The sequence below is a fragment of the Chenopodium quinoa genome, unplaced genomic scaffold (genome assembly GCF_001683475.1).
Source record: "Chenopodium quinoa cultivar QQ74 unplaced genomic scaffold, ASM168347v1, whole genome shotgun sequence".
NCBI lineage: Eukaryota > Viridiplantae > Streptophyta > Magnoliopsida > Caryophyllales > Amaranthaceae > Chenopodium > Chenopodium quinoa.
The window spans coordinates 2,932,741-2,948,975 of NW_018743122.1; the positions used below are offsets into that span (position 1 = coordinate 2,932,741).

The window sequence follows — 16,235 nt, forward strand, 5'->3', positions numbered from 1 at the left end:
AAATATGTTCACAAATCCAAAATGAACCCAACATAATTGAAATTAGTCTGATTCTAGTAATTGAAATAAGTTTAATTGAGTTAAACATGAACATAAAAATTTTCACTGAGTTGGTTGATGGATTGCTGACTTGAGATGATGTAATCCAGAGGTTGGTCATGGCTTGACCTGGTTGTCACTCCTCCTCTCCTGTTGGATTTGCCACATACCTGTTACATGTAAAAATAAGCCTAAGTCAGAACAATTGGTGCAACACAAAAAACAAAGGAAATCAATTTGCAAACTTGAAACACAAACATTGAGCTATATACTCCCATCCTCAGCAATGTACACACCCACTCCGCTTGGAATTCTCTGTCTTCCCCTACCACCACTGTACCTACCACCTCTGCTTTCCCCTCTTCCTCTAGGTGCAGGGATCTCATCTTGTCCTCTCCCTCTCCCTACAGAGGTCTGAGCTTGTCCTCTCCCTCTCCCACAAGAAGATGTAGCTGTAGCAGAACTTTGACCACCTCCTCTTGACCCTAACGCTCCTCTTATAGCTTTGCTACCTCTTCCTAGTTGTGTTGGTTAGGCAGTGATTGAGTGGTGTGAGCTGATTCAGAAATTGTGAGCTAAGTTGCAGGGTTGTTAGGTGGTTCAACATCCCTTCTTGGCCTTCCCCTTGGCTTTTTAGTGGGTGGTACTCTGTCCTTGTTAGGACATCTTCTTTTGTTGTGCCCCTTGATTTTGCATAAGGAGCATGTCATCTCATCACCAGACTTAGTCAAAACTCCAGGTTTCACTAGTAGAAAAAGGCTCATTTGCGTCGCTTCTATGAGCGACGCAACTGCTCGCGACGCAAATGACTTAAAAGTCATTTGCGTCGCTCCTAGGGGCGACGCAAATAAGAGTCATTTGCGTCGCTCCTTTATAAAGGAGTGACGCAAATAAGAGTCATTTGCGTCGCTCCTTTTTAAAAGAGCGACGCAAATGACTCTTATTTGCGTCACTCCTTTATAAAGGAGCGACGCATATGACTCATCTGATAAACTTCTTGTTTGTTATTTGCGTCACTCCTTTATAAAAGAGCGACGCAAATGACTCTTCAGATAAACTTCTTGTTTGTTATTTGCGTCACTTGTTTATATAGGAGTGACGCAAATGACTGACTAGACAATACAAAATTGCTTTATTTGCGTCACTTGTTTGTTTAATGAGTGACGCAAATGAGGTGAATTTTTTTTTTTAATTATAATAATTGCCTTGTATATGTTTGTAGTACCTGTTTTCCTTGCTAGTGGTATAAAGTTATATGCTAACGCTAATATAATTGAAATTAAAATGCAATATTATTGAATAATGCAAATGTAAATTTCGGCAGAGTCTCCTTTGTATTTTGGCCTACCCATAAAATTGGGAATAACGACATTATATTAACAACCTGTCCAATAATTTACATCTCAATATCATAGACATTATACTCATCATCCCAACACCAACTAACCAAAAGCATTCATGTCAAGCCTATAATCCAAAACAAGAGTCCAACATGCGCTAAGTGTAAATCTAAAGTTCAACATTACATATAAAATACTCTGCCCAAATATCTCGAATCTCATTTATCTCCTCCTCGGTGTACGGTGTAGTTCTTGAGAAATCCTATCAACACAACAAATATACAAGAGGAAAGTTTTAATTCAAGATTGTAGCTAACATCAAATTGTATTTATCAAACAAAAAGGAAATATTTGACAACTCATACCTGAATAAGATCCTCACTGCTTTGGTGATGTTCAAGTATTTCGTACATATAACGCATGACGTAGTAGCCACACTCACGTCCACCCAACTGTTGAGGACACTATATGTAATATATTTATAAGTTGAATTAAATTGCTATACTTAAATTATTAAGAAACTAAAAGTTAGGGTAAGAAATTAAGGTAACCTGTCCCAAATGCCATGTCAATTTACTTCCCTTAGTTTGTCCACTTAATGCCTTGAAACTTCGAAAAGCACTACACATTTGAAACAAATAACATATATAATATCCTTACACACAGAAAATCATGACATTAATAACAAACTAGACTTACTTTGTCATTGCAAACTTAATTTCTAAATTTCGTTTCTGCCTCAAAGAATCAAAGATGATGACTTCACGCTTAGCCATGCATAAGACCAAAAGAACCCAATGATTCCTGCATAATATCGAAGCGATGCAACACGACTTTGTCAATCAACTTTATAATAATCATAATAAAAAATACTTGTGTATAATTAATTATTATTGTATTAAATGGGATATAAAGGTATACGAGTAGTAATAATTTAACAGAAAATAAGACGACTTTTGACAATTAAAGAAAAATATATGTGAGGTTATCAACAAAAAAAAGCACTAAAAGAAAAATGCTTGGAATGGTCAAAAGATAATAATGCAGGCAACGGATAGTTGAAATGATGCCATTGTTCTCTCTAGTTGGTGGCTGACTAGCTTGCTTTCGCTTCTACTCCTGATAATAATGAGCTCTTTCTTTGATTCAATGCTTCAATCATCTCTTTTTTAATTTAGATACAGCTAAAGAACAGCTACCAAATCAGAGAAATATTGCCAATGAGATCTAGAGTGCTTCAGCACTACGAAAACGATAATTTTAGCTATTATAAAAAAAATGGAGCTATTTGAGCTGTCAGATGAATTGACCAAATGAGATTTAGGTCAAGGCATCTGCTCCAAAATTTGGTTGATTTGTAGTTCTAGTTTATCTGCTGGTCTGTCAATAGTTCTAGTTTATAAGCCAAATGCTAACAACAAATAGGTTCAGGTCAGGTTTAGTAAACTTAGTTCTTCTCCATACCGTTCAAGTCTAGAACTCGTGCACAAAGAATAGAAAGGTGGTACTTAAAACACAAATGTAGCAACAGGCAAGTTCTGTAAGCTGAGTTTTTCTAAATGTCATTCAAGTCCGAAACTCGTGCACAAAGAACAGAAAGGTAGAACTTCATTCACAAATGCAGCAACAGCAGGGAAGGATTACAACATTACTGTAGCAACCAAACCAAAGGAAAAGGAAATCCCAACATGCAGCAATTTGGGGAACTGGGGTCCAGAGTTCAGCTATTCAGATTCCAAACCAAAAAGAACCATCATCTTAAAATGGTGTGGGAGAAGTTGAAAGGGAGTCATGGCAACTATATTGCCAAAACTTGCGGGAGGTCCTAAGACAAAACATTTGATACCATAAAGATGTTTGTACTATAATTTCCCAATATGATTTTAACAAAAGATACATAGTATTCAGTAATCATGAAAATGCTTCAAGTATCAAAATTCAAGGGTCTGCAAACAATACTAATTTCCAAGCCCTGTGATAGATCCTAGCTACATCACAATATCTATCCAAAAAAACACCTTAAATTCCGGCAAAAGCCTTCTTTCCACCAGCAGCAGCTCCAACTGGAATCACCTTCAACACATTGAACCTCACTGTCTTTGAGAAAGGCCTGGATAATTATCAGGGAAATATGATCAAGTTAAACACTGATATCTGTTAGAAATATACACAAATAACACAATATCAACCAAAGTGCTCCAAGAGCAACTGACCTGCATTAACCAATGATAACGTGGTCTCCTTCCTTGACACGGAAACAGGGTGACACATGTGCAGGGATGTTTGAATGCCTCTTCTCGTACCTGCAAGCAACATAACAACAAACAAAATAATAAGAATACCGAACAATCACATATAACACAACAGCACTTGGGAAAACAAAATAGCTAATACTTGCCTTTGGTACTTCCTGATGTAATGAAGGTAGTTACAGCGAACAATAATGGTTCTCTGCATCTTAGTACTGTGGCAAGTACCAGCTAGAATACGACCCCTGATTGAAACAGAGCCGGTGAAGGGACATTTCTTGTCAATGTAAGCTCCTGATATTGAACAAAAGTACATCAGTTATGGATGAATGACAGTTAACAGTACTCAATGGGAAAAAAATAGGTCTTAGGAAGACTAGTAACCAGAACAATACTTCCTCCGTTCTTTATTACTTGATCCCCTTTGACTTTTACACTATTCACCACCTCTTCTTTGACCGTCTTTTATGAATAATATGTAAGGAAAAATATATTCATGTATGATCTTTTTGGATTCGTCTCAATAAGTACTATCATAATATATAACTTTTATAATTTTTACTTATGGAGAATTTAAGTTATTAATCGTTAAAGTTTTGCATTGGAAAGCGTGATAAAAGAAACAGGTCAAGTAAAAAAGAACAGAGGAAGTACAAAAGAAACAGTCCTTATCAATATGATAATGGGAGAATTTAGTTGAAACAAAGCACCGCACTGCCTGAGTGCAGATGCACTTTCTAAAATAATTTCATAGCATCTTGCCCAAGATGCACCTCAAAACTAGCTTTTGTAGGATTAAAACAAAGTAATGATATTGAGCTAAGATCCTAAACTCAGGTTGCTCCCGACTACTTACTCGGCTTCTACGCTCATTTTTTATTTTTATAAGGAGAATTGTAGGAATTCTCCCATTATCCATATAAATGAAGCAGTACAACAAAATTAAGTTAAATATAAAAGATAGGTGTAACAAGGTCAGAGAACATGATAAAACTACAGAAAATATAGTTTGAAGGAATGATGCCTTCTTTCCTTCCCATTACTCCTAAAAGCATCTTGCTGACTAAACCATAATATTTCCCATGAAAACTTCACACAATATATCATATTCCCATCATATGCTTGGTATCATTAGCTTCTTATCAATGGACTTTAACCAACAGCTTAGAGGCTTTCTCTGAAATAAACTTTCTTACACAGCATATAATCCCAAACGATTCCAACATACAACAAAATATCCTCAAATTTCATCACAAAACATTGATAGATAGATGTATCATATCTACTTGGGCCCAACAAGTATAGGAAACTTTAGATTTTCATTCAGTCCTTAAACATGGGAAAACGACGCTTGTGTCCCTAGTCTCAACTCTCAAGTACTTATTAGATTTACCCATAAATTTGCAAGAAAGTGGTTGTTTCCTTTGAATCATACTTTAAAAGAGCTTGATATTCTATCAACAATAAAAAAGATCAAGAGCTTGCTCTGCTATCAATTAGTTAAAGAGCTTGCTGTGCTATCAACAATGAAAACGTGAAAAACTAGTACAAATCCGGAACTGAGTTGAATCTAAGTTGCTTCTCCATAAATTTTACCCTCTCTAAAGTGCATCCATTGTCATCCTTCTTATCTCCTCAAACTAGAACATTATCCCATGTATAAATCAAACTATAAATTCTTCCCAAAGGTCAAGATACTTAGTTCAGGTAACATAGCATTAACAAAGTACAATCACACTTATTTATCAAAAAAAAAGGTACAATCACACTGAAGAGACCATTTAAGAATCAACGTGATCACGTCACATAGTAGAAAGATATTGATGCCCAGCTCCACCTAAAAGCATTGGGTGATAAATAGCTTTACATTGAATCAACAACAGCAAATATGTGTCGCATCAGGGATCATGTCTTTGATTGAATTTAGAACGATTAAGAAAATATATAAGATCAAGAAGGAAGTAACAAATCTCAAATTTCTATAAATAGCCTAAACCAAAACCCAAAAAGTAGTCCTCTGTCAAGACAAATGTCAAACAACCACAAAATCTGATTACTTATTACAAGGGATCACTATAACACAAGCATATCAAAATGGCTAGTTTGCCCATACTTGACACAACAATGCTCAAGTATCAATCAGTCAACCATGTCATAAAGAACCAAGACTAACAATTCTAATACACAGCTTTAATGGCTAAAGCTAAAATAAAGGCCCCTGTGTTGTGTTCAAGAAAAAAAAATCCAACGTGTTTCAACATCAAATTTCCCCAGCAAATAATACAAATAAGAATCTTAAATCAGCTTTCTCCATCCATTCTAGAAATAACTACAATACATGTTAAAATATCACAATAAAAACCTGATACTGGGATACACTCCAACATTTACAGTTCTTGCAGATGCAACAGTGACACTAAAATTCATTTCAAGGCTTCAAGCTAATTACCACTCATATATAGTAAAAGTCTGTAGAGCCTTATTGCACAAAGCTTATGGCCATCAATAAAATGCTTATAGATTACATACCCCCCTTAATACCAACCAACTCTACTTAAGATACAAATTTCATTCCGAAAACTTGAGAACCTCCTCTCAAAATGACCAGCTCACCAGAAAGTTGCTTTCTCCCAAGGGCATCATTAAAGTTCATAAATTTCAGCTGATCGCGATGATGACTGTCTCAATCTATAGATTCTGATCTCTTATGAGTGTTCTGACTAAGATCAAAATAAGTAAGCGTTTTCTAGTCTCTTCATCAGATTCTGTTCTGATATGTTATAACTTAACTTTTGTAACATTCTCAATACTTTTTGACATTTTCATTGACATTTTCAACACATTTTCAGAGAACAAAACTGCAAACCATTTTCAGAAATTATAAATTGCATTTTAAACTAAATAAATGAGACATTCCCTCAAACCATATTCTGAGTTCTATAGCAATTATGACTTCAATTTCATGAAATGTTTTCGCATTACAGAAACACAAATCAAAAATTAAAAACCCCTAGAACAGAACTAATGAATTGGACGAAAAAAAAATACAACTTCACTAAATACAAGAAATCTTACTTAGGTCAAATAAACTCAACAAATTCAACAATGTCGAACTGCTACACTAATCAAACTTCAATTATTGTTGTTGTAATTTGCTAGAACTTCCCCGGTGTTTTTGGGGGGGAAATTAATTGATTATTCCAGTCGAAACTTTCAGTCATTGCTCGAATATGAGGCCAGGATTTTTAATTGAATTTTTTGGGGTTTCTAGGGTTCGAATTCCTATGGTTTTGAGTTGATTTTTTGCTCAAAATGGGGGAATTTTTGTGGGAAATGCTCAATTTTTCTAGGGTTTATGGGTTCGGATTTCTTAGGGTTTATGGTTCAAATTTTTGCTCGAAATTGCTCAATTTGCTGCCGATTATAGTTCTTCAACTTGATTGCGATTTTGAATGTTGAATTTGCTGAGGAATCGGTGTTTTTTTGGCCCAATTTGTTGGATTTAAGGGTCGAATTTGTGGGTGTTTAGGCTGTAGAAATTCACTGGAGTTGCAACTTGTTTTTTCTTTTTGTTTAGTGGAAGGTAGGCGTGAAAAACTAAGGTCAAAATTCTGAAATAACCTAAATGCAAAAGATACATTTGCGTCACTTCATTATTAAAATGCGACGCAAATAACAAAAACATAATGCTGTACATTAGTGACGCAAATAAGATTATTATATGCGTCGCTTCAATAAATAAGAGCGACGCAAATAATAAAAATCTGCAATACAACAGTTATTTGCGTCGCTTCTTGATAAATATGCGATACAAATAACTTTTCAGGATGGTAAAATTTAACACTTGCTTCGTTCTTTCTAATGAGTGACGCAAATATGGCGACGCAAATGTACGTTTTTCTACTAGTGTTTTTTAGGGTTCTCAAAAGGGTCCCTAATTATGTTCTTCCTTGGCCTCCCTAGACCAATTTTAATTGGTGGTTGGTCCATGGGACAATGCACCTTTGGCCAAAACCTCTCACCTTATAGATGTGGAATTGAACCTGTCCCAGTCAATACATACAATTATAACCAGGTTTAGTTGAAGCTTTATAAGTAATTACAAAGTGTATACAGAGGAGTAGAGTTAGTGTATACCCGCATAAGCCTGTAGATAAGCTTCCCTTGTGTAGCACCTCTCCACATAGTCTTCTGTTTCTTTGTTCAAAAATAATATGCAGGCAACTGCATGGCAACAGGGAATGCCAAGCATTTCCCACTTCTTATAGCTGCAAGTTCTTTGGTGCAAATTTACAACCAGCTGGTCCATGTTATGACTGACATTGAACAACATATCAGTGGAAGGCTGCACATCATAGTAGGTTGCTTTGTGTTTTTCCTTGTCTAATTTGGCTTAGATTCTAGGGCACAGAACACCGGTCACTTTCTCCATGTCCTGCCTTTTCTTGAGTAGCCTCTGCATCAAGCAATGTTCTGATTTCTTCTAACATGAACAAGAGGTGCTTTGTTCTAGCATTTATTATGTAGCCGTTGAAAGTTTCTGCAATATTGGTTGTTATTGCATCAGTCTTCATTGTAGTACTCAAGAAAGTTGTACAGAATAGGCTAGGATTATAGGCTTTAAATGCCTGAGCTGCTTCTGGATTCATCACAGTGAGCTCCTCCAATGCCTCATCATAATCAGGCATGTTGTAACACTTAGCAATCATCCAAAATTGCAATTTTAGTTCATCTCCTCTATAGGTCTTGTGCTAGATGACAAATATATGCCTAGCACAATGCCTATGTTTTACTTTGGGCAGAACAGAGGACACAACATTGACAATAGCCTAACAACAAAGTAAATGCAATAAATAAGTAAACACTAAACCAATTCAACTTTTTAAAAAGTGAGAAAAGTAGGAGCTAAAATCATAGCATTCATACCTGGTGCTCAACAGACCGAACTGCAACACCATCACCTTCACATAACTCCAACACTTTTTGTAGATGAACAAAAAAACCATTCCCAACTCAGATTATTCTCTCCCTCAACAATAGCCCATGCCACAAGGAACATCTGGTCATCGCCACTAACCCTCTTTACAATCATGGCTGCTTTTCTAGAATGCCAAGATGCATACATATAGAAAGGACACCCTTTAGTGCATTTCACTCATAACCCCTGGTGTCTCTTCTTATTGCCAACAACAAAAGTTAGGTTTTTTCCCTGCAGGACAGCGTATTTGGCCACTGCCTCCCTGAAATCTTCTCTTTTGGCAAATATTAAACCTACTTTCCACTGAAATTGACTGAAATCTATATTTAGACTTACAAGCAATGCAGATCTTTTCTTCCTCAAACCAACACCTCCCTCATCTTCACTCTCAGGTGGTGTATCTATGTCCTCCTCAGAATCCTCATAATCACTCAAATTTCCACCTTCAGTCACTGGATCTTGAACACCTAATTTTCCATGAGCTACTTCATGTATAACTTTTGAAGCAACCTGAACTAACTGTGTACTACAAGCCTTGACCCTCTCCCTTGATGTGTTGTACTCCTCATCACTCACATCAGAATTTGTCTCTAATGTCTCATTAAAAATTGCTGCTTCATATTCTTTCTCAACCTCTGGATCTAACTGCTCCAAGCCTACATCCATATCTTCTGCAGCTAAATCACCAAGATTAACTTCATCATAACTTTTTTCATCAGTGTACACATCACCAAACACCCTCCCCTCATCAGCTACTGCAACTCCCTTACCTTTGTCAGTGTTAGGATTATAAGGAGGGTCTTTGTCCTCACTACTATCAGTGTAACCTCCTACTAGCTCATTAAAGGGAATTGGAGAATTAGGCTTGTCATCAAACCAACAGTAATCTTCAAACACTTGGGGTTCTATTTGGAATTCAGATTGTGAAGGAAGAGGGTTATCTAAACACATATCTGGATTAGAAGTAGTGGGAGGATGAAGACTAGCTGACTTAGATACAAATTTAACTTTAGGTGAGCTGGAAACTGCTTTTTTAAGTGTAGGAATTACTTTATCTATTAAATGTGATGGGGTGGGAGCTTTTTCTTTTGGTCTAACAGTTAAAGTACCTTTTGGTGGTCCCCTTTTGGGTTTGTTTTTTTCCTGAGATTTGGGTTTGGGGGAATCACAATCATCAAATTCTTCTTCTTGGGGTAACAGTTGATAATGTGTTTGGACAACAGGTGGGTCTGCCGGGTCCATCAATGGTGACTCATCACCATGATGTATATATAACTCCAATTCCTATATTTTCTTCCAATTTCAATCACCTCCCTCACATCTTCATCACCACTAATCCTCCTCAAACCATTAGTCAGACTTAGTCCAGGGATCAAATACAACACAACTTCAATAGATTTCCCACAACAATCAGTCCCCATCTGTACAATGTCCCATAAGCATAACTCATCTGGGTCAACTTGCTTTGTTTTACCCTTCCCACCCATATACACCAATTTACCATTAGACCTAGTACTAAAAGACCCAGAATGCCAAAACTTAAACCCGATCTTGCAAAAAACACTATCCATGTTCAAACTTCAATTTGGAAACTTCAAACTACAACCTAGAATTGCAGTACCAAACTTCAATTTGGAAACAATAATAAACAAAAACACTACAACTACACAAAAACACAACATAAATCAAATATTCTATTGTTAAACATTCAACCAACACACAAGCTTAAACAGCAGCAAATTTCACATCAAATGAACCCTAATTTCAAGTTTTGATTTTTATTGAAATTTCTTTTCTTAAAGATGAATTAACACACATATTAACCATAATTACATGTCGTAATTGGGTATAATTGCTCATTAAACAAAAAAAATGCACAAATTAAACACGATTTTAGGGTTACATGGCCTTTGTTTGCTAACATCAACAACTTCGATGTCATCAACTGAGCTGTTCCTTTCCTCAAATTGAAACCCTAGAACGCAATTAGTCCTTCCCTTTGTGATTTTTGGGAAATCTAGAGTAGTACAATGGGTCGTAATTGGGGGAAAGTGAAATGCGAAGACAGAGAGGTATTAATGGCGGGAGTTTAATTTTGGCAGGGGGAAGTGGTTGGGAGTAGATGCTAACTAGACATCATTTTAGGAGGGATTTGGTCTTAAAAGTCAATATTTAGGTTTGTTGACTATTTGTTCACTTCCTTAGCAGGTTGCCAGTTTTTTTATTTTGAAGAAAGATAACCCACCTTAAAGTTGGGATTATTGAGGAATAATCCAACGTTGGGATTAATGAAAGAAAACGGGTGAAAGTTGGGATTAATAAAGTGTATTTTTCCATTGATAAATCTAACATATTGTTTAAGAGATCAATATTCCTAAATGATAGCATTTGTTTAGGAAAAAATTCAAAAAATATCTTTTTGTAACAGCGATATATACATTACTGAATATAAAAAAGAGGCCACAATGTATCTTTTTGAAGAAAAAGTATCATGTCAACTGTGTTCATTAATTAAACGATGTTATATGAAAATTTTTCCCGAAGTAGGAAAGAAAATTCTAGTACTCATGAAATTTATTAATACTTTTGATTAAATTTTCGAATAAGCCGTATTCAAATAGGTATTAACCTATATATTTATTTAGACTTACCAAAAAAATTAATTAAAATAACGACAAAAATAAACTCAATCGTACCAACTTAAGAATATATAACTAATATATACATGAACTTGTGTCACTTGTTAAATGACACCAACTTGCCCAAAATACAATAAAATTGACTTTAATGATATTAAACATTCAATAATATTTTGATATCACATGTATGTAATTTAATCTTTCCGACACACTAAGACCTTTTTGAAGCTAACGATTGTTCAAAAAGACACACATACTTGAAAAAGGTTTGATCACTTAAGCAAGTGATATTAATGATAATTGTACAGTGAATTATAAAACTTAGCTAATGGTGTCAACTTAGTTTGTGATAATTGTACTATGAACTATAAAACAATCTGTGTCGATAAATCTATAAAATAATCATTAATAACCAAAAAAATTAAAATAAATACAACATTTGTGTTTGAATGGACTTTCATAAGACGAGTTTACGATCTAAATAGATGTTTGTCATTACAAATGTATGAAAATGTTTATTAAATGAAAATTTATTTGGTTTACCACTAGTTATTTTGTTAACAACATCTTGTTACATCATCTTGTAACACATATTGCTCAACTACATATTTTAAACATTAAGATTTAAAAATTTAATGAATGAATGATAAATAAATATCATCATTATCACATATCATTTCAACCTCTACACTCCATCACTCCCATCCACTTATTTACCTTGGTAAATGAAACCCCTTTTTGAAATAAAATTATTTTAACAAAATTTACATTAACCATTCAATAAACAAAAACAATATACCATTTAAAAAAAAGTTTTCTTAAACCGTCAAAACGGTTTATTTGAAAACAAATAAATACAAAGGGAAAAAAATTGAAAAATCGTCAATAGAAAAACCCAACCAAAACCGCCTTTCCCTTTCATAACCCTCCCCCATTTTTAAAAAAACAACTATTCTCCACAAGAACCTCTCAAAAATTGGATCCTTCTCTCTTGAAAAAAAACCTCCATCGACTTCAAACACGAGACAAAGGTATGTACTTTTTAATTAATAGGTTTTAATTACATTTTTTTGGTTTAATTATTATAAACTTACGAATGTAATAATGTGCTAATTGCCTTTTATTTTTTCAAATTATTCCGATTTTTCTTCATTTTTGGGAATGTTTTCTCATGATTGTGCTTTTTTCGTTTTTCTTCCTTTTTTTTCCCTAGCTTGTGCAATTCTCATGTTTTTTTTGAATCGTCGAGTTCGTATGTATAGTATATTTTGTTAGTTATTGTTTTGCTATAAATTATATAACGATAATAAAAATTTAATATTTAGTCTTAATTGCATATAATATTTGTAAATCAGTCCTAAATTTCACAAGTTTTTCAACTGTTATTAGTTTATCAATTATAAGGTGACATTTTGATGAACAATTTTATTGTTTGAATTAAATAAGTTTTCTTGATTAAGAACAATGCGTGTTATTTTTGAGTATGGTTTGTTGGTGACTCTTTGTTTTGCAAATTGACCAAATGATATAATATTACTTTATATAATGAAATTAATTAATCTAATGTGAATTTTGCTGTTACTTAATCTAAATTATTACAAACAAGTGTTGGTTTCTAGGCTAATTGACAGTATTATAGCAACTGACAAGGTTAATCTCATGGTGCGCAAATCACGGCTTCCCGTACGGAGCCACAATGCTGTCTGATTTATTTTTTTTATTTGCTTTTTGTTTAATATGAATATTGCGTATTTCTCAACTCTACCACACTCTCAGCCCGTTAACTCCATTTACTTTTTATAATTCGGTTTATGTTTGGTTTAAGCCCTTAATTCATCTGTTTCCCTCTCCGCCGAGAATAAAAAATTGGTTAATGTGATAAGGTGGGTGGGACGGGGGAATACACTTCCTCCGTTTCTATTTAGTTGACACGTTCAAATTTAGGAACGCATATTATACATATTATATATATATATATATATATATATATATATATATATATATATATATATATATTTATATTTACGGACTAGGTTATAATGAGAACAAATTGTAAAATAGGAACTAAGAACAGATCTGATCCGTTATATGAATAAGAAGAGGCGTGTGATTTAACGACCCAAATTTGTTCAAAAAATTAAATGGGCACGAAATTTTAGGGGTCATTTTCTCTGTCTTCTCTCTCTACTCTTTCACTAGTTCGCCATTTCCAACTGCTCAAGAGCTCGAAAACCGCCATAACCATCAAGAGAACTGCCCAATTTTGCTATATAATCACAATTTTAACTTCTATTGTATACATATGTCATTTTTGTAACAAAAATTTTCGAAAATTTGCAAAAATCGGCGTAAATTAGGAATTATATCAAAACTTCAATGTTCATACTTTTACGTCTATTTTTACTGAAATTTTTTTAATTATAATTTTGTTTTTTGCTTGATTATGTTAAATTTGAAGTAGCAAAAGTTGAATCGGAGTACTTTGAAGTTCAATTTTGGTGTTTTTAAGTTTGATTTCTTCACAATAAGGTATTTTCACAATTTACTTTGTTTTTGTTCAAATTATGTTTGATTTCATTATTGTTTCTGTTTTAATTTTTTGTAATTTAGATTAAAATCGGCATGCATGAGAAAGTAATTCGAAATTAACTCACAGAATTCTTTATACATATATTTTTCTTATGAACTATTACATAAATTTATATCAGGTTAATTTTATAAATTTTGATATAAAATTATAACAAAGTTTTTTTTTTAAAACATATTCATAAAATTTTAGATCTATTTATATTTATGAACTTAAGTAATTTTACTTCAATTGTTACTAATTTAGAATAATTTTGGTTAATTTATGAGTAATTGTTAATAATAGTTAAAAGAAATGAAATTAAAGTTGATAAAAAAATAATTATAAGTCAAGAAAATACTATCATATATTTGGAGCAGTTTGTTTAGAATTTCTATAGTAAAATTTGATAGTTAGATTGTTTGTGAATAATTTGATATTTAGATTGTTTAGGTATAATTTGATAGTTAGATTGTTTAATTTTAAGTTGTCCAATATATTATCATTGTGAACCATGATTTTCCTTTGCTTTATCCTACTTTGCTACATTTGTTGTGTCACCTGTTGTTACTATGGTGTTCATGCTCTATTTTTTGCAATTATAAATATTGCTAAAGAGTTCTTCGTTGAAAGAAATGAAAAAAAAGTTGATAGAAAATAATTCAAAGTAACAAAATAAAATCATATGTTTTGAATAGATTGTTTTCAGTTCCTATAGTTTTTAGTGGATTATTTATACAAGTAGATACAAATAGACAAAAAGTAACTTTAAATTGATTAAATGTTAATGAATTAATGTAAGATCAAAGCTACATATTATGGCTTGTGTATAAATCAATAAATTGTAGTGACTTCTTTATTATGGCTTGTGTATAACATATTAAAAAAAGATGATGATCCTTACTTATTACATTACCATATAGTTTGAAAAAATGATAAAGTTTTTGAATTTGAAAAAAATTAAAATGACAAAAACTACAAAGAAAAAAGCTACTACAACAAAAAAATTCTTGCAGCAAAGAAGGCTGCTACAAGTAAAAAAGCTACTGCAACAAAGAAATCTCCTGTAGCCAAGAAAATTTTTGCTACGCAGAAGCTTGCTGCAAATAAAAAGTCTACTGCAACCAAAATGTCTCCTACAACCAAGAAAGTTTCTCCTGCAAAGAAAACACCAAAGAAAGCAATAAATACTTAATCTCCAATTAAATGTATAAAATATTGATGCAAATATCTTTATAAGTCTACGTTACAAATTTAATGATGCATAATATTACACGATTGAATATTAAAGTAAATGGTTAAGTTAATAAAGTAAAAAAACAAACTTATAAAGTAAATATATATGTTTTAATTAGTTCTACAACTCTATTCTAGTTGGAGGGATTAGCTGTTTAATTAAGAGCATGGTATAATAATTCCTAATTTATTTTTGTACTCCATATTCAATTACACTTATTATGGTACAAAATTATATAGCAGCACACACAAATAAATTTAAACTGCTATTTCAAATATCAAAATTCAAAATCAAACCCTGGTACATGAACCTCATTGGCCTCATTACCTTGCATAGTATTAGTTGCACCATTATTTGCTGGAGAATTACTTAACCCATTACCTTGAGACTGCCCTGACATTGCCATGGACCGATTTTCCGAATCTTTTCTTGTTGAAGTCCTTTGTTTTCTTGAAGTACTTATTAATTTGTAAAAAATAATCCCAACGTTTTTGTATTCGCTTTTAATAAGCCTAACTTTTCCATTTCTTCGCTTTAAATAGGCCAAATTACTGTTAATCGGCTACAATTGTCAACTTCATGATTTGTTGACTCTGTTGACTTACAAAAGGAAATTTCCCTCCCAAAAAATGAATTGCTTCATTAATGACCCCGACCACTTATGTCAACATCATCTCCTTCCCCTTCTCTTCTCTGTCTATCCCTGCCATTAATCTCTTTACCCCATTTAGGTAAAGTGAAGCCATTAATCTATCTCTCGTCTGAAGTCAATTTCTTTTCTAAATTGGTAAAAAAATTGAGGCTTTAAGTATAGAAATTTAGAGTTTGTACGAAAATGTCGAGAAGCAGAAAAACAGGCGCACGTAACCCTAACACCTCTTTAATTCGTTTCATTGAATTTGAAATGTATAGCTTAATCGGATTCTTATGCGATTTACAGAATATACATTTAAAAAATTTGCAATTTTGATTGATATTTGTGCTGTTGTTGTGTGTTATTGGGAGTGTATGTTGTTGATTGTTGTGGGTGAAGTTTTTGATGTTCAACTACGGTAATTATGTTGTTTGATTGTTGATTATGTTGTTTTTGTTGGGTGTTGTTTGAATTTCTGTATCTTTTGTTGTTTAAGGTGAAACGAGAAAGGCATTTGGTGTTGTGACCCTGAAGTTTGGCATGGGGGTTGTTT

The 16,235-nt window shown here is 33.2% G+C and overlaps 1 protein-coding gene across 2 annotated transcripts; it reads right to left on the bottom strand.

The window, feature by feature from the left end:
* Positions 1–1,307: 1,307 nt before the first annotated feature.
* On the bottom strand, positions 1,308–7,311 carry LOC110731985. 2 transcript variants are annotated; one of them, XM_021911900.1, is made up of 8 exons: positions 6,704–7,311; positions 3,778–3,922; positions 3,593–3,682; positions 3,398–3,489; positions 2,079–2,183; positions 1,931–2,000; positions 1,745–1,831; positions 1,308–1,641 (listed from the first exon to the last, which is right to left on the bottom strand). In XM_021911900.1, the coding sequence occupies exons 3-8, from the start codon at positions 3,596–3,598 to the stop codon at positions 1,549–1,551; spliced, it is 453 nt and encodes a 150-aa protein (XP_021767592.1). In that variant the 5' UTR covers positions 3,599–3,682; positions 3,778–3,922; positions 6,704–7,311; the 3' UTR covers positions 1,308–1,548. The 2 variants fall into 2 exon arrangements, with proteins under 2 accessions (XP_021767592.1, XP_021767591.1); XM_021911899.1 differs by having other exon boundaries at positions 1,745–1,843.
* Positions 7,312–16,235: the final 8,924 nt, after the last annotated feature.